This window comes from Octopus bimaculoides, chromosome 20 (genome assembly GCF_046866305.1).
Source record: "Octopus bimaculoides isolate indiv1 chromosome 20, ASM4686630v1, whole genome shotgun sequence".
In the NCBI taxonomy this organism is placed as follows: Eukaryota; Metazoa; Mollusca; class Cephalopoda; order Octopoda; family Octopodidae; genus Octopus; species Octopus bimaculoides.
In genome coordinates this window covers 37,047,340-37,066,993 of record NC_142947.1, presented here as the reverse complement: position 1 = coordinate 37,066,993, position 19,654 = coordinate 37,047,340, and the positions used below count along the sequence as shown (strand labels likewise).

The 19,654-nt window shown below is 35.9% G+C and overlaps 2 protein-coding genes across 5 annotated transcripts in view; both read left to right on the top strand.

Moving 5' to 3' along the window:
- Positions 1-5,942, top strand: part of LOC106882134 (uncharacterized) — a 34,530-nt gene extending 28,588 nt beyond the window's left edge. For both annotated transcript variants that reach the window (XM_089338373.1, XM_089338374.1), the window contains one exon: positions 3,498-5,942. In XM_089338373.1, the coding sequence (XP_089194499.1) occupies positions 3,498-5,257 (1,760 nt within the window). In that variant the 3' untranslated portion in view covers positions 5,258-5,942. The remainder of the gene's footprint in view (positions 1-3,497) is intronic.
- Positions 5,703-18,200, top strand: LOC149131682 (choline dehydrogenase, mitochondrial-like). Of its 3 annotated transcripts, none has more exons than XM_089338376.1 (2): positions 5,703-5,838; positions 16,086-18,200. In XM_089338376.1, exon 2 carries the CDS (start codon positions 16,106-16,108, stop codon positions 17,858-17,860), a length of 1,755 nt encoding a protein of 584 aa, XP_089194502.1. In that variant the 5' UTR covers positions 5,703-5,838; positions 16,086-16,105; the 3' UTR covers positions 17,861-18,200. The 3 variants fall into 3 exon arrangements, with proteins under 3 accessions (XP_089194502.1, XP_089194503.1, XP_089194501.1); XM_089338377.1 differs by lacking the exon at positions 5,703-5,838 and adding an exon at positions 6,062-6,199; XM_089338375.1 differs by lacking the exon at positions 5,703-5,838 and adding an exon at positions 12,008-12,296.
- Positions 18,201-19,654: the final 1,454 nt, after the last annotated feature.

Genomic DNA, 19,654 nt, shown 5'->3' with positions numbered 1-19,654 from the left:
CTCACGGCGCAGAACATTGGCAAATCTTTCCTTATCTGCTTCCCCTCTGGCTAAATAAACCTGTCGCCTAGCCTCCCTTCTGGCACATTGGTACAATTCCCTGCTACCACCGTTCTTCCAGTCCTTCCAAGCTTGTTTCTTTTGTCTAATAGCCCTGTCTACCTCCTTGTTCCACCACCACGTTACTCTGGGTTGGGAGGGGACCTTACACCACCCACAAATCTGGTCGGTGGCTTTCAACAGGTTGTCCCGCAGAAATCTCCAATTGTCTTCCACGTTGTATGATGCTATATCCCCTTCTATTTCGTTAAATGCTTCAAGTAACTTGTCTCTAAGTCTCTGTCCGTTTGCAGGGTCTTTAAGCTTCCACACCCTTCTTCTCCAAGCCTGTCTAATTCTGGGCACCCATTTTGCCTTGATCCCAAAGTCGCTAACTACTAATCTATGTTGTGGGGTACATTCTTCGCCAGGGTAGGTTTTGGCATTTATAAGCCGCCCTCTTTCCCTATTTCTGGCGAGGATGTAGTCGATTTGGCTAGAGTGTCGGAGCGGTATGTATATCTCTATGCAGTTTTATGCATACATACACAATACAATCAAATGTCGATTGAAGAATCATTATATCTTTGAGTGTCACACACACATATGTGTGTGCATATATATATATATATATATATATACATACATACATACATACATACATACATACATACATACATACATACATACATACATCTCTGAAAACCACATGGAGATAGTGATTACTTACCCATACCATTATCTAATACTCAGTTATTTAATATCCAATGTGAAACCAAATGATAAGGTCTAAAATAGATCTATTATACTGTATGCATTGATGAATATATATATTATATATGTGTGTGTGTGTGTGTTATTTTTGCAAGGAATTAGTGAACAGTAACTTCAGTGGCTTTGTTAAACTTTTTCCTTGTTTTGTGTGTGTTGCAAAGTTGGTTACTATTTTTTAATATCTTAAAATAACAAATTTATTTTAGAAGATTGTTACATTATACCATATTAAGTTAAAAATAAAATGTTTAAAAAGTGAAAAGTGATATAGACAAATAATTATACAAAATATATATAAATTACAAAACCAATATTTTTCCATGTTTAATTTAGAGAGAGAAGTCTTCTCTTGAATGGATATTGATCTGATATAAATTTATTCTTGTATTTCATATGTACATATATTATTCATATATTTTCCTTGGATTAAGTCTTAGAAGTGTTTCTAAGCTAAGTAAAGCTTTTTTAGCTTAAATTAAATTCTTTATGAAATCAGCTATTTAATCTACTTGGTGACTTTTTAAGTTTGGCCTTAATTATTGTGTTCTCAGCTCCTGTACTTCGTAACCTGTTTTTGTTTTGTTTTTGTTTTTTAAGCCTGGTACATATTCTATCAGACTCTGTTACTTAACCACTAAGTTACAGGAACATAAACAAACCTACACCAGTTGTCAAGCAGTGTTAAGGCACTGATACAAACACACACACACACACACACAACAAGGTTCTTTCTGTTCCTGTCAGCCAGTTCCATTCACAAGGCTTTGGTCAGCCTAAGGCTATCATAAAAGACTCTTGCCCAAGGTGCCATGCAGCAGGACTGATCCTGAAACCATGTGGTTGGGAAGCAAACTTCTTACCACATAGCCCCAAACCTCTTCCTTTTAACAGTTATTTAATTTGATCAGTTTTGATAAATTAATTAATTAATTATTTAGAAGCTATGATAATTTAAGACCAATAATAATGATAATATCTGATCTCATACTTGTTGTTCCATTCTTAATATCTTTCTATATATATATTTTTTTTTCCTGTCTTTCTTATTCTATTAATCTTAATCCATATTAGAGGAAATATTCACTTATTTATATTTGTGCTAAAATAATTTTTCTTTTCACTTTATTCTGCTCCACATTTCTTTTTCATCTTTATTGTTACCACATTTATCAAAATATAATTCATTCTCTCTATCTGACATCTTTAAAAATTTTTTTTAGCCCTCTCCACTTTTCATACCATGTCTTGTTCCTGTTGATATCTGGAAAGACTATGCCTGTGTGTTAGTTAAGGGTAGGGGTCTAGTATGTCTGAGAGTGAAACTGTATATTGTGAGTGAAAGAATAAATCTGTCCATGTTATTTGCGATATTCTGAAAGGCAGGCAAGCAATTTTTGCTGGTTTTTTTTTTAATTGTTACTGTTAATCTCTTAATTCTAATAAATAATCAATCAATTATTTATATGCCTTTACCTTGCTTCTTTACCCTTTCCTTATTTTACCTTTCTTCTTCTATTAAATGGATATAATAATAGATTACTTTATTTTTTCTGTCTCCGATGAAGGGAAGTACTGGATCTTCCCAGAAACAGTTGTAAGACTCTATCCATAAAATTCTTCAATCTTACCTTTGCTCTCTTTATCTTTTTGTTTTTATATATTTACATATACACACGCTAATACACGACTTATAATACCCAATCCTGTTCATACAACGATTGGGGCAAACTAATCGGTATACAGCACTTACTCGGTATTACCTGTATCCTCCGGGGTTTGGTTAAATCCAATACCCTCCTCAACTTTATATATATATAACGTTTCTTGGTTCTGTTGGCTGCTTGAAAAGGGTTCTGCTGTTCTCTGTAGAATATCTGGACCAGATCTGACCGATTTAAATGCGAAAGAGTTAAAACATAAAAGTTTATTCTTTGCTGCCATTAGTATGTCCAGAGCAGTGGGATGGCAGAATTCAGAGAATGACAGTGCTGTGCAGTTTTTAAGGCTTATCAACCTTTCATCTATTCTGAAATTATTCATAAAATAAGTACCAGCAATATACTGAAGTTGAATCAGTCGATTGCACCTTACCGTTAGGAATTTTCTTAGCTAGACACTCTAATATTAGAAATCATGAAAATGTTGAACAGTTGAAGATTTAATAGCTTCAAGAGTTTGATTTGTTGGTGTTTTTCTTTACTTCACTTTATTTTTATTTTTTTCTTGTTTGTTTGTTTGTTTGTTTTGAAGTGGTTGATCATAAATACCTTTCTAAAGAGTACTTGTGCTGCCATCTCCTACAACGCTGCCCAGTCAAGAGATCTTATTACTATTATTATTATTATTATTTTTCTTCTTTCAGCTATGTTTCCATTTCTTGCTGGGTGTCTTCCCAACACCTAGGGCAAAGAATCATTATCATTATTAATGTATTGTAATCCTTTACCTTTATAAAATGCTTTGTTTGCTTTACTCTTGTCACCTTTAATTACCGCAGCATTTATGTCAAATTTTTGTCAAATTTGTTCTTTAATTAATTTAATCATTATTAACTTATGTTATAATTTTATTAGTCACTTACTTCACATATTTGTTTTGTTCTGTCTGGATTTTAAAGTGAACTTATATATAATTGTTATCTATTGTACAAACTTCTTATCATTCATCTTTCTCTTACCCTCTAGCCCTGCCGATAAACCCTGGTATGTTGACTGCCCACTGCCATCATCGACCTCCTTTCTCTGGCAGCCAATCGACTGGTCGTTATTTTAGTACATCTTCAAAAGACTCAGTGACAGCCACCAAGGAATATAGTTATGTTGTTGTTGGGGCCGGGTCTGCAGGGTGTGTCCTCAGTAATCGCCTTACAGAAGATGTTGACAATACTGTACTTCTATTGGAAGCTGGTCCAAAGGACTGTACTTGGAAGATCCACATGCCTGCAGCTCTGATGTACAACCTATGTGATGACAAATATAATTGGTACTACATGACAGAACCGGAGAGAGGCATGGACAACCGAGTAATGTATTGGCCAAGGGGTCGTGTTTGGGGTGGGTCATCTTCTCTAAATGCAATGGTGTACATTCGGGGTCATGCTCTTGATTACGACCGATGGGAAAAGGAAGGGGCTTTGAATTGGTCATATGCAGATTGTTTACCTTATTTCCGTAAATCTCAGACACATGAACTGGGTGCTGATGAATATCGGGGAGGAGAAGGGCCCTTGCATGTATCTCGGGGTAAGTCTAATAACGAGCTGCACCAGGCTTTCATTGATGCTGGTGTTCAAGCTGGCTACCCATTCACCGATGATATGAATGGCTACCAGCAAGAAGGATTCGGTTGGATGGACATGACTGTTCACAAGGGTAAGAGATGGAGTACAGCTAGTGCATACCTAAGGAAGTCGTTAAAAAGACCAAACTTAGACACTGAAGTAAATGCATTTGCCAGGAGGATCCTTTTCGAAGGTAACAAAGCGGTTGGCATTGAATACGAACAGAAAGGTGTTATTCACCAAGTAAGAGCCAACAAGGAAGTGATTCTAAGTGGTGGTGCTATCAATTCCCCACAACTTCTCATGCTTTCTGGTATTGGCAATGCTGATGACCTTAAAAAACTGGACATTCCAATTGTTAATCATTTACCTGGTGTAGGTTCAAATCTCCAGGATCATCTTGAAGTCTATATTCAACAGAAATGTCATAAACCAATCACATTGTACAAAGCACAATGGAAGTTTCCACACGTAATGATCAAAACTGGACTTCAATGGTTTCTGACTTTTACAGGTGATGGTGCTTCATCTCATTTAGAATCTGGAGGTTTCATTCGTAGCAGACCTGGGGTTGAACATCCAGATATTCAATTCCACTTTCTGCCATCTACTGTTAATGATCATGGACGCAAAGTGGGCCCATGTCATGCTTATCAAGTTCATGTGGGTCCTATGAGACCTACAAGTAGAGGCTATTTGAAATTGAAGTCCCAACACCCTAAGGTTCATCCACTTATAGTTGCTAACTACCTTACAACCGAACAAGATGTAGTAGACATGAGAGATAATGTCAAACTCTCAAGAGAGATATTTGCCCAGAAAGCTTTTGATCCTTATAGAGGCGAGGAACTAGCTCCTGGTCCCAATGTCCAAAGTGATAAACAAATTGATGCATTTATCCGTCAGATGTCTGACAGTGCCTATCACCCATCTTGTACCTGCAAGATGGGACATCCATCAGATAATATGGCTGTGGTTGGCCCTGACACTAAAGTCTATGGAATTGAGAATCTTCGTGTCGTAGATGCCTCAATCATGCCCAGTGTAGTCAGTGGCAACTTAAATGGTCCTACTTGCATGCTCGCTGAAAAAGCAGCAGACATCATTCGGAATCGGCCAGCACTTCCTAAATCAACAGCTCCAGTCTGGCAGCCAAAAACATGAGATACCCAAAGATAACTCATGCTATCCATTCCTTTCTCTCCCTTTCATGTTATGTTTCCTTTTCTTTTGTCTAAAGGATTATAACTTTGCTGCTATGCAGCAACCAATATATTCTGATTGTAAATATATGTATATATATATATATGTATCTATATATATATATATATAAATATTCAGTTCTGCATTTTTTAATTGTTTATTTTACAAGAAGGCTGTTATCTTTTTCTTTGTATTAAAGTATTCACTTTTACAAAGCTTGTTGTTTATAAACTCATGTTCATTTATTTCTATGCTCACCTATCTCTCTATTCTCTTCCCCTGTAATGGAAAATAATGAATCTATTGCAAGAAATTTGTGAACTTGATGTCTTGCTCTTTTAGTTTAACTAACCATTCCTCAACCATTTCTTTCTTCCTATTTTATTAAATGATGCCCTTTTTTTTAATTTTTTAACAGTATTAATTATTTTAACATTTTTTTAAAGAAAATCATATTAAAATTCTTCATTTATTTTAGAGATTCTAACTGCCCTCCTCTAACAAGTCCAACAGTTTAGACCAATTTCCAAATTTTTTCAAAGGTACATAAAATTTACATGAATTAGATAACAGCAAAAAATTGTAAAAGTTTGTATTGAAATTTAATTCATTTGCAAAAGAAAATTAATAAATTGCATTTACCTGTCACCTGCTTCTAGTTTGCTTCATTTTCATTTTCACTAATTAATCATTCAAATAGTTAAACCTCACCTTATCTGTTGCACTGTGGTATAGAATAAACTGGTTGCACCTGTTTCTTTCTAGGCATTAGTATTTTCAGGAGCTAAAACGGTTTTTGTGTGATGGTGGTGGAGGTGAGTCTGTAATGAAGAAGAAGAATCTTTTTTTTTTTTAAGACTGAATCAGTTGAGTACAGCAGTACCTGGCACACTTGTTGAACAGGTAATATTTTAAAACTTTTGGCCTGTGCAGATACTGAGGGCTGAGGACAAAACATTAAACTAAATTCTGTATATCTTTCACCTTTTTTAATTCTTTCGGTCATTGGGCATCGGCATGCTTGGTCACTGCCTGCCTGAAAGTGTTTTAATGTTGAAAAATTGACCCAAGTACTTCTTGAGTTTGTACGTATTTTACTGGCTCTTTTGCTAAACTGCCAAATTAGGGGGATGTAAACAAACCAATACCAGTTACACATGCACATACCTACATGTGTGTGTCTGTATGACAGAGAGAAGGCATGTAGCATAGTGTTTAGCATGTAGCATTCACAATTGCAAGATCAGGGCCAGGTAGTGTATTGAGTTCTTGAGCAAGACACTTCATTTTTATGTTGCTTTGCAATCACTGACATCTGACGTTCGATCGATATAAATCTGTGCAGGTTGTTCTGCAAGAAGCTGTGGAACATCCATCTGCTCTTTACAACAAGAGGGTCTACCATTTGAATATGGGAAGCTTCCAAATGGCTTCCCTCTACTGCAGTCGCTCACAAGGCATTGATCAATTCAAGGCTATAGTAAAAGACACTTGTTCAAGGTGCTGTGCAGTGCAACTGAACCCAAAACCACATGGTTGCAAAGTGACCTTAATCGCAATCATACTTATGCCTATATAGTTCAGTTAATTTTTTACTTGCCTTCGTTCTGATTTCTGATAAAATACACTTAATACTTAAAATATGCTGGGATTTATTTCAATTGACAAACCTCGTAACAATAGTTTGTCTTGAGTTCTGTGGAAGCTAACATTCCTTTACTTATCTGTCTTTTTCACTTTCATCTCACAAATCATTCATTATATTCAAGAGCTTGTTTTTCTTCACAGATAAACCAGTAAAAGTTCTGATTGTTAACCAAAAAGATATTTGTCTTAAGATTATTCTAGATTAAATGGATTATGTTATTAGAAACAAGAACAACAAAAAAGATAATTCATTGTAAAATGGCAGTTATTAAACTTTTGGAGCTCAGTGTCTTCCATTCATGAAATGGCATTCTATTCCCAGTATTTTGAAGAAACACTATCATCAGTTTAAGGTCCACTTTTCTGTGCTTGCATGACTTGGACAGAATTTGAGATTTTCTACTGCTGGATGCCTTTCTCATTGCCAATCCTTAGTTCTTTCCAAGTAAGGTTTATTTCCCCAGAGCTAGATATGCCTTTGCAGAATATTTGAAATGAATAACATGCTTTTATAACAATCATGTGATGTTAATTCAAGGAGACACAGACATACACACATGATAGGCTTCTTTCAGTTTCCATCTACCAAATTCGCTCAAGGCTTATTTTAATCAAACAAAAGTTAGTTTTCTTCTGTATTTTACTGTCACATCCATCATATATTTGTTTTTAGTATTACTGTAAGTTTTTTTTTATGGAAATTACTAATGAAAGTGAAGACTTAATGAAATTATATTGGACCTTGATGCAATAAAAAAAAACATCAGTTGTGTTTCTGCTCACTGATAACTTCATGTCCATTCATACTTCAACCCTAACAAAGATTTTTTGGAAATGTGTTTCTAATATAAGAACTGTACTAGGTATAACTCTTTAGCTTTCAGATTAATCAGTGAAATGCAATGCTTGTTTATTCACATTGTTCTGAATTAATCATATATTATCTTGTAGTTTTGAGATTTTAATGATGTGACTGTTCATTTGTAGAGTGGTATTGTACAGTAGGTGTGAGAGACAGGATCTAGTCAGTTTCAACATGAGACTGGTAGAATATTTGGCATAGATGTGGCCAGTTTAAATGCTAATGGGTTAAATACTTTCTCTAAACACCCAATGCTATCCGCTCCTTTCTCTCCCTTTCATGTTATGTTTCCTTTTCTCTTGTCTAAAGGATTATAACTTTGCTGCTATGCAGCAACCATGGTTTCTCCTTCACATTAGCAACTTCTGTGAGGGCATTACCACTTGGGTTAAGAACCATTGCTGTAAAACTACCAAAATATTAAGTGTATTTATAGTTATCCCCCTCGCCCAGTTTGTGGGGTCCTTATTTTGAGGGTACCTACTGCAGGATATTAAAATAAACAGGTCAACAAAAGAGTGAACCAGTCAAGTCAAGCAGAAGTAAACTATTGTTTCTTTTTGAGGAAACAAGGCTGATTTGTATGGGTACTAGTGTGCCCATAACCTGATGAACACAGAAAATATTTTTATCTTATGTAAAAGTATTGAATATAATAATAAAACTTAATATACAGAAAACTGTGTATTTTTAAATATATATATATATATATATATATATATATATATATATATGCATGTCACAATAGACTTTGTATTTAACAATTTCAGAAAAAAGAAATTGATTTAATAATTGCTTTAGTAGAACATACACTGTAAATTTAACCAATTACTGAGAAATTACCATGTGAGAATACTGAGGTAATTGAAATTTTGGGACCTATTTAATTTAATAATTTTCCTTTAGTGACCTTTTTTTAGTGAAAATTCTGTTCTCAAAAAGTTTTCATGATATATATGGTATATACACACAGTAATACTACCACTAACACTAAAATGCTTAGTAGCATTTCATTCCTCTTTAAGTTCTGAGTTCAAATTCCACCAAGGTTGGTGGATGAAATAAATACCAGTTGGGCTCTGGGGTCTCTAATCAACTAACACCCACCACCTTCTGTAAAATTTCAGGTTTCATGCCTACAGCAGACATAATTATTGTTATAGTTGTGTGCTATCATGTTAGAGTGGAAGCACAATGGCCCAGTGGTTAGGGCAGCGGACTCGCGGTCATAGGATTGCGGTTTCGATTCCCAGACCGGGCGTTGTGAGTGTTTATTGAGTGAAAACACCTAAAGCTCCACGAGGCTCCGGCAGGGGATGGTGGCGAACCCTGCTGTACTCTTTCACCACAACTTTCTCTCACTCTTACTTCCTGTTTCTGTTGTGCCTGTAATTCAAAGGGTCAGCCTTGTCACATTCTGTGTCACACTGAATATCCCCGAGAACTACGTTAAGGGTACACGTGTCTGTGGAGTGCTCAGCCACTTGCATGTTAATTTCACAAGCAGGCTGTTCCGTTGATCGGATCGACTGGAACCCTCGATGTCGTAAGCGACGGAGTGCCAACCACCACCACCACCACCACCAGCATCATGTTAGAAACTGATTCACACTTGAACAATTCTGGTGTATATGATAGTATGCTCATGTCTTTTTGCTGTGCATATCTTACATGGTAAACAGCTTCCAACTCCCAAGTGCTGAAAGATTCATCTAAATAATGAAGGAAAAGCATCATGGTGGATATAAAATTGTAAGTGTTCAACAACTTGAAAAGTTTGCAAATATTTGATGTATGTAGCTAAGCCTTTAAACTTCACCACATGAATGGTTAAAACAATTGTGAAAAATGCTTTGAAAATCTCAATATCATTGAAGTAATTTGTTCAAAGAGTAAACTTTTGGAAAAATATCAACTATATTTCCTATGGAGATAGCTGATGACGGAATGCAACATGCCATTAAGTCAACATACAATGCAAAAACTAAGGAACATCTTTAATCACTTACTAGAAGGATGAAATAATTCAGAAACATTTACTATTAGCAGAGGTTGGTTTCGAAGATTCCAACACTACAAAACTTCTGTATGTATGGTAAAGCTGAAAGTGTAAACTCCCAGGAAACCAAGGAATTTCCTTTGGTTCATAAGATTATCTTTGAGTGTGGCAAATCCCCTCCCTGACTTTTATTCTATGTAAATGAAACACATTATATAAAAATGAACGTCATCCTGCATTTTTAGTTTTTAGGAAAAATTTTTTTAAATGCTTCTTGGGTCAAGGCTGGAAAAGACCATTTAACCCTACTCTTTGGTGGTAATGCTTTAGGAGACTTCAGACTGAAGCAATTGTTCATTTATTATTCAGCTGTACTAATGATCAATGAGAGCAATGTTAATTTTGGATCTACTTGTGATTGGAAAATCAAACTAAAAAGTCTGGGTTATTATAAGAAAATTTCATACTGTGGTGTTTCATATTTTTACCCAACAGTGAAAAAAAAAAAAAAAGTTTGAAGAACACAACCTTGAGCATAAGGTAACATTTGTGTTTGATAAACTTCAGAATCTTGACACCCTCAAGACCTGTATTCTTGAATTAGTTTGCCTATCACCAAATAACACTACTTTACTCAAGCCCATGGATAGGGTTGTAATTTTTGACATAATGACCTACTGTCTCTTGCACTCTCAAAGAATTTGTTGAGATGACAAATGACCAAGATAAAAAAAATCTGATATCACGAAAGTCATGGATATCAAAACAGTCTGGGACAAAGTAACCTGGAACAGCACAAAGTTTGGACGAAACTATGTCTAGAAGACTTCCGTGACGATTTCTTGGAATTTAAAGAAGAGTGATACTGGTGGAATTCTTCAAATGCTCCATTGTGCTTGCCAAGGAAAGTAAAATGCAGATTTGGAGAAGTTAGACTCGACTTCATCTATTGAAGACCTGCTGGAGTCACCACTGGAAATAATGCTTATGACTGAATTCTTCAGTAACAATATTGACAACTTTATGGAACCACCCCGAGGATGCAACAGTAAGACAAAGAGTATCGTGTTGAATATGGAGTGCTTCATGAGATAAACTCAAGAAACTGCAGACAATGGTTGTTTGTTGAAGCAACCTTGGCTTCATCCGAGATATAGCCTGTTCCCTCCTGCATTTCAACTGGAGTGGAGGTGATTTGCTGAGTGGTTAGGGTATTGGACTTGTGACTGTAATGTTGTGGTTTTGGTTCCTGGACCAAGTAATGCAGTGTGTTCTTGAGCAAAACACTTCAGTTTACTCAGCTGTCAAAAGTGAGTAATCCTGTGATGGACTGGTGTCCCATCCAGGAAAGGAAAATATATGTGCCACAGAAACCTGGGAGCCAGCCCTATGAGTCTTTCAACTGAAAGAATAGTGAGTAGGCCTCAATATATGAAAACTTCAGATCTTAGTGGAACATCTTTACTAATTTTATTATAACTTTAGATCACAACAAGATCACATTGTTTGAGACAGTAATCTACAGTTATTACCTGCTTGGTAGATGCATCAGTATCTTCCAAGTTATTGGATTTTTCAGTCAGTCCGTGAAGTCTGTCACCATATTTGAAGAGGTGGGTATGTCCTGTGCACCCATGTACCATTAAGTCATATGGAGCTGAGTCAAAATGTTATAAATGTACATATACACCTGATGAGATGCTTCTGCACCGTAATTCATGGTATAATTTCCCACCTGCAACAGAGCGATGCAGGATGTGTCAAAATGATCATTGTGATAAGCAAAGTTTACAGTATGCTCTATCCATTGTTTCTACTCAACGTGCACTGAAGAATTCCTAACATAGATCCAACAACGATTGTGCTATTACTGTGGATGATGCTAGGTAGCCATAAGCAATGAATGTGCTTTATCATCATACTATTAGGAACATACCCAACATGTAAATTTTAATTTTAATTTTATCCTATATATATATATATATATATATATATATATACACACACATATATTTATTCTATTTCTATTAACATCTTTTATATAGCTCATCTTAAAAGTACTCACTGAACAAGAAGTTAAACTAATCTTCTAAACCTACAATTCTTCAATTAAATGAAATATCTAACTCAATGAATAACCTAAAAATTTCCCAAGATTTAAAAACAATTATGTAATATTAAATATAATATTTGTCATTGACAGGGTAAGAATTTTACGAACTTCAGCAGGACATGAAATAGTGCTTTTTTTTGGAACATTGGATCTTGAAGCAGATAAGCTATAAATAGTAGCATGTAAATATTGGCTTAAAAACAAAAACCTTTGGATAGAAAAAGTTGGATGCTGCCCATGGAACTTGAACCTACATCTCTTGTACACATAACAGACATTCTACCTTTGTATCAGAACAATCCTCCAAATTTCTCTATTTTAGGATCTTTACCAGTTGCCAGTGAAAATTGCGTGTTGTTGAGTTTCAAACATAACAAAGGCAAGTTTACAAAAATAAATGCAGGAATGCACATATACATACATATAAAAGCAAACACACACACACTGGTTCTATTTCACTTTTTTATATTCATTAGTCAACTGGTTAATCATTTAACCAATTAAATTATCGATTGTTTAATTATCAATAAATGACCTAGTTTTGTCAAAGTTCTTTCATTGCCATTTGCGATCTCATCAGTGACATGTTCTACTTCAGGCTTCTTCAAAAATGAAGTGAAATAAAACCAGTACATGTTTTATTGTTGGCCTGATGACCCTCCTAACATGCAACAAAATATGCTTTAAAACAAGTTCACATGAAGAATGTTGCAACACAAACAAAATATATACATACATAGGGGTGAGTGGACAAACGACAAGAGCCACTCAACGCATTTAGTTGGAGTTATGTATATCATTGTTTGCAAAAGTTTGATTCATCCCTGTGCAACTTAGAATTTTGTAGGCTCCTTACAATAACCTAGCTAGTGAGGCTTGTGTGGTTGAATTGGTTCCCTGAGCCCTACGACCTAGGTTTCTGTAAGGAGCCTATAAGACTTTAAGTTGCATACAGCCAAATCAAACAGTTTTAAATGGTAATGGTGCTAATGGGGGGGTTCCAATTTTGGTACAAAGCCAGAAGGTTTAGGAGAGAGGGGTAAGTCGATTTCATCAACCCCAATACTCAAGTGGCACTTATCTTATTGACCCTGAAAGGATGAAAGGCAAAGCCAACCTCAGCAGAATTTGAACCCAGAAAGGCGGCGAGCTGGCAGAAACGTTAGCACGCCGGACTTAGCGGTATTTCGTCTGCCGTTACGTTCTGAGTTCAAATTCCACCAGGTTTGACTTTGCCTTTCATCCTTTTGGGGTCGATTAAATAAATACCGGTTATGCACTGGGGTCGATGTAATTGACTTAATCCGTTTGTCTGTCCTTGTTTGTCCCCTCTATGTTTAGCCCCTTGTGGGCAATAAAGAAATAAGAATTTGAACCCAGAACTTAAAGATGGATAAAATGCTGCTAAGCAAATGATTCTGCTAGCTTACCACAATAATAATAATAATAATCCTTTCTACTATAGGCACAAGGGCTGAAATTTGGAGGAGGGGATAATCAATAACATTGACCCCAGTGTTTCACTGGTGCTTAATTTATCGACCCTGAAAGGACGAAAGGCAAAGTAAACCTCAACAGAATTTGAACCCAGAACGTAAAGATAGACAAAATGCCACTAAGCTAACAATTCTGGTAGCTTTCCACAACAACAACAATAATAATGGTTTCAAGTTTTGCCACAAGGGCAGCTATTTTGGGGGAGAGGATGAGTCGCTTACTATTTACTGTTTATGTTTTAAATATTGATTACAAATCAATAAAGGAGTTTTTCAAAACTTCTATTTTCCAGAGTCCCCCACTTCTTTATCTTTCTCTTTTCTTCTTCCCATCTTCATTTCAGAGTTTGCAACTGGCAGTAACTTTTTCTTTTTCATTTTTGTATTTGGTTTACAAGATTCTTTATGTGAATTCATGTGTTGATAAAAATTTTGCTGTGTCTCGAGAGTCATTACGCCAGCATTATTAACACACACACACTGGTTCAGTTCCATTCCTTTATTATTAGCCAGTCGGTTAAATATCCAACTAACCAATCAATTGTTTGTTTAACTTGGTTAAACAGTAAATCATTTGTTTTGTTTTTGTTTGTCAAAGCTTTTTTGTTGCTACTTGCAAATGACTTACTGGTTAACCAAGTTAACAAACAACTGATTGGTTAGTTGGATATTTAACCAATTGACTAATAATAAAGGAATGGAACTGAACCAGTGCATGTGGCAATAATATTAGCATAATGACTTTCCCTAGACATAACAAAGTAACTTTTTCCTTTTTATCTTTTTACGAAAATTCTTTCAGAATTATGTTTTACCCATCACAGATGATGATTAAGCAACAAGTCTTTATTATTATCCCCACCACTACACACACACACACACACACACACATACATGTCTCTTCTACATGTGTCGGAAAAAATGTAAACAATGCAAACATTTACACACAATAAAACTCTGCCAAATCAGATTGGAGCCTGGTGTAGCCATCTGGTTCTCCAGTCCTCAGTCAAATCGTCCAACCCATGCTAGCATGGAAGGCGGATGTTAAACGATGATGATGATGAACACTTCCTTCCTAAAAATTTTTTTTATACTTTCTGTTTTTGTTTGTATGATTTGGCCCTTGAGGGAATCTGGCACAAAATATTGAGATTCATATTAGAGTCTTTCATCTGCAATACATATTTTTTTATGGTGAGGTATTATCTTTAAATTTTTGTGATGAAATGAAAAATTATTTGAATAAAATCTTTAACAATATTTGTGTCTGTGTGTAGTGGAGGGTTACAATATAATTCTGATATTTCTGTATAAAATACCTTCCCTCAATATTTGAAAGAGAATAACAAATCAAATAAAATGATGAAACCTTTGATGTTTTCAATTGAAAACTTCAATGGTTTTTGTCATTTGAACTGATTTGTATTTTAATTTTGAAATATGCAAAAGGCATTTTATTCCAAAATATCAATAATCCTTTCTACTATAGGCACAAGGCCTGGATTTTTGTGGGGAGGGCAGGGGGTACGATCAATCATGTCAACCCCAGCACTTGACTAGTACTTAATTTATCGACCCCGAAAGGATGAAAGGCAAAGTCAACCTTGGCGGAATTTGAACTCAGAACATAGCAACAGGCAAAATGCTGCTAAGCATTTTGTCCAGCGTGCTAATGATTCTGCCAGCTTGCTGCCTTAATAATCCTTTCTACTATAGGCACAAGGCCTGAAATTTGGGGGAAGGGGACCAGTTGATTACATCGACCCTAATATTTTACTGGTACTCAATTTTTTTGACCCTGAAAGGATGAAAGGCAAAATCAACCTCGGCGGAGTTTGAACTCAGAATATCACTAAGCATTTCGTCCAGTGTGGTAACAATTCTGCCAGCTCAGCACTGTAATAATACTAACAATAAAATAATAATAAACATTTGGTTGGCTCCATTTATTATTTAATGTATCTAAAATCTAAACCTTAAGCATTTAAATTTCTTTGTCAAATGTATTGCTTATTTATTCACATTATTTTGAATTAATCACACATTATTTTGTAGCTTTAAGATCCCAATGATGTGTTTGTATATTTTTAGAACGATATTGTAGGGTAGGTGTGAGAGATTGAATCTAGTCAGTTTTAACTTAAAACCAGTAGAATATTTGGGCTGGATATGGCCAGATTAAATGCTAAAAGATTAAACAGAGTTTTATAATGCCCATAAATGCATTCCACATATCTTCCAATTTATTAATTATTATTGCTTGTTTTTACATTTTAAATCCTGTTTACAGCAAACTTTCCCTTCTTCAAATTTTGTTGCAACCATAATATTAATCATACAGAAATGACTGGCATTCAGAATCGGGAGTACAACACCCTAATTACAAGGCCATGCCCCTTCATTTTTAAACATGATTCTTTATATTTTGAGTTTAAATCATACACTTTTCCTTTTTCATTCTTTACGTGGTTCCTAAAATGAGTACTAGTAAATTACTGGGGTTGATATAACCAACTGTTCCTTTCCCTTAAATTTCTAATCTTGAACCTGGAAGAAGTTATCAAATTACATATTTGTCTGCTTTTAATAGTGAGCTTATTTATAACTGTTGTCTGCTGTATTTATACTACTATATTCTACTTTGTATTCGTCTTTCTTTTACCCTCTAGCCCTGCCGATAAACCCTGGTATGTTGACTGCCCACTGCCATCATCGACCTCCTTTTTCAGGCAGCCAATCGACTGGTCGTTATTTTAGTACATCTTCAAAAGACTCAGTGACAGCCACCAAGGAATATAGTTATGTTGTTGTTGGGGCCGGGTCTGCAGGGTGTGTCCTCAGTAATCGCCTTACAGAAGATGTTGACAATACTGTACTTCTATTGGAAGCTGGTCCAAAGGACTATTCTTGGAAGATCCACATGCCTGCAGCTCTGATGTACAACCTATGTGATGACAAATATAATTGGTACTACATGACAGAACCGGAGAGAGGCATGGACAACCGAGTAATGTATTGGCCAAGGGGTCGTGTTTGGGGTGGGTCATCTTCTCTAAATGCAATGGTGTACATTCGGGGTCATGCTCTTGATTACGACCGATGGGAAAAGGAAGGGGCTTTGAATTGGTCATATGCAGATTGTTTACCTTATTTCCGTAAATCTCAGACACATGAACTGGGTGCTGATGAATATCGGGGAGGAGAAGGGCCCTTGCATGTATCTCGGGGTAAGTCTAATAACGAGCTGCACCAGGCTTTCATTGATGCTGGTGTTCAAGCTGGCTACCCATTCACCGATGATATGAATGGCTACCAGCAAGAAGGATTCGGTTGGATGGACATGACTGTTCACAAGGGTAAGAGATGGAGTACAGCTAGTGCATACCTAAGGAAGTCGTTAAAAAGACCAAACTTAGACACTGAAGTAAATGCATTTGCCAGGAGGATCCTTTTCGAAGGTAACAAAGCGGTTGGCATTGAATACGAACAGAAAGGTGTTATTCACCAAGTAAGAGCCAACAAGGAAGTGATTCTAAGTGGTGGTGCTATCAATTCCCCACAACTTCTCATGCTTTCTGGTATTGGCAATGCTGATGACCTTAAAAAACTGGACATTCCAATTGTTAATCATTTACCTGGTGTAGGTTCAAATCTCCAGGATCATCTTGTTGTCTGCATACAACAGAAATGTCTTAAACCAATCACATTGTACAAAGCACAATGGAAGTTTCCACATGTCATGATCAAAACTGGACTTCAATGGTTTCTGACATCTACAGGCGATGGTGCTTCATCTCATTTTGAATCTGGAGGTTTCATTCGTTGTAGACCTGGGGTTGAACATCCAGATATTCAATTCCACTTTCTGCCATCTGCTTTGGATGATCATGGTCGCAAAGCAGGCCCATGTCATGCTTATCAGTTTTATGTGGGCCCTTTGAGACCTACAAGTAAAGGCTATTTGAAATTGAAGTCCCAACACCCTAAGGTTCATCCACTTATAGTTGCTAACTACCTTACAACCGAACAAGATGTAGTAGACATGAGAGATAATGTCAAACTCTCAAGAGAGATATTTGCCCAGAAAGCTTTTGATCCTTATAGAGGCGAGGAACTAGCTCCTGGTCCCAATGTCCAAAGTGATAAACAAATTGATGCATTTATCCGTCAGATGTCTGACAGTAACTATCACCCATCTTGTACATGCAAGATGGGACATCCATCAGATAATATGGCTGTGGTTGGCCCTGACACTAAAGTCTATGGAATTGAGAATCTTCGTGTCGTAGATGCCTCAATCATGCCCAGTGTAGTCAGTGGCAACTTAAATGGTCCTACTTGCATGCTCGCTGAAAAAGCAGCAGACATCATTCGGAATCGGCCAGCACTTCCTAAATCAACAGCTCCAGTCTGGCAGCCAAAAACATTAGATACCCAAAGATAACTCATGCTATCCACTCCTTTCCCCTTATCCATTTCCCTTTCATTTATCTAAAGAATTATAACTTTGCTGCAATGCTGCAACTACTGTATTTTTATTGATTGATAGATTGATGAATAAATGCATGCATGCATGCTTTTTTATTTACTTATATAAATATTCATTTATACCTTTTTACTGCTTTTTTTTTTTTAACATGAAGGCTGACATTTTTTTCTTTGTATTAAAGTATTCATTTTTACAAAGCATTTTAATCATAAATTCATGTTCATTTATTTCTACACCCACCTGTCTCTCTCTTCTCTTCCCTTGTAATAAAAAAAATAATGAATGTATTACATGAGATTTGTAAACTTAAAGTCTTGCTCTTTTGGTTTAACTAACCATTCCTCAACCATTTCTTTCTATTTTATTAAATGGTGCTTATTTTTTCTTTTAATTTCATAATAATATTAATTCTTTTCACAGTGAAGGTTTAGTGTTTAGAATATTCAGCTCATGATTGTAAAGGTGGCTCATTGTTTCCATAAGCAAGATGCAATAATGAGTTGTAACTAAAATTCAAAGAACCAGCCTTGTCACATTCTGTGTCATGCAGAATTTCCTTCAGAACTTCACAATGGGTACACATGTTTGTGGAGTGCTCAGTCACTTGCATTTTAATTTCACCAGCAGGCTGTTCTGTTGATCAGATCAATGAACTCTCGTTGTTGTAACTGATATGAGTGCCAGTTAAAGTACAGGGGTCAATTTGTTCAACTAAAACCCTTCAATGCCCCACATCAGTATGGCTGCAGTCCAATAACTGAAACAAGTAAAAGATAAATATCAGTCCAGGACTAGGGTTGATCCTTCTCCCTATTTCTGTCTCTCTTTTTGTAGATTATATTTGTAATTCAAAAACCTGGCCTCACCATGCAGTATTGAGCTTATTTAGCTTCGAGATTTCTTTTAAATGAAAGACAGTTTTGTTAATATAGTTTACTTTATTAAATGTACAACAAAGAATAGTCATGTACGAAATACTACAGAGTAAAGTAAGGCAGAAACTGAGAATGATACTGATGAGAGAAGAGGTTATAGAAGATGTTGTTGAGATATGCAAAGTAGAAGGCACTGTAAAGAAAAGTAAGATAGAAGGCATTGCAGAAAGAACTGATATATAACATATTACAGAGAGTAGAGAGGTAGAAGATACTGAACGGAGAAGTGGCTTAGATATTGTTGAGATATGCAGAAAGTAGTGCAAAGATAAATAAAATAAATAGCACAGATCATTTTCTGTTAATGTTCTACAGATCTTGTCAAACGCTGTGTCAAACAAACAAGACAGGCTCTATGTGGTTGTTTAAAGTACTAGCAGCAGCTGCAGCTAAATTTCCTTCACTTTACACCCTACATTGGGGTTGTTGACTTAATATATCACCCAGTTTAACACTATAATCTGACACCCTGGGTGCCTTTACTGGAATCTATTCTGGTGCAGATTTTCAGAGCAGGTCTCCAAGTTGAGGAAACCTTCCTCCCTGTCTCCCACTAATCTTGAAGGCACCTTTCTTTCTCTTGACAAAGCATTAAAAAAAAGTCTTGGTTTTCCTGCATACAGAAGAAAGGACAGAATGGTCACATCTGGATTCTCTTTGATCATAAGACTGCTTCAACAGCAACAACAACCTCTTTTACCACAGCCATCTTTGTGCACAAATATAACAACATTTCATACATAGATTTCTTGCAAGGAATGCACACATGTGGTTTAGTTCAGTGTGAAATTTAGACTATTTCTGTTTGATGCCA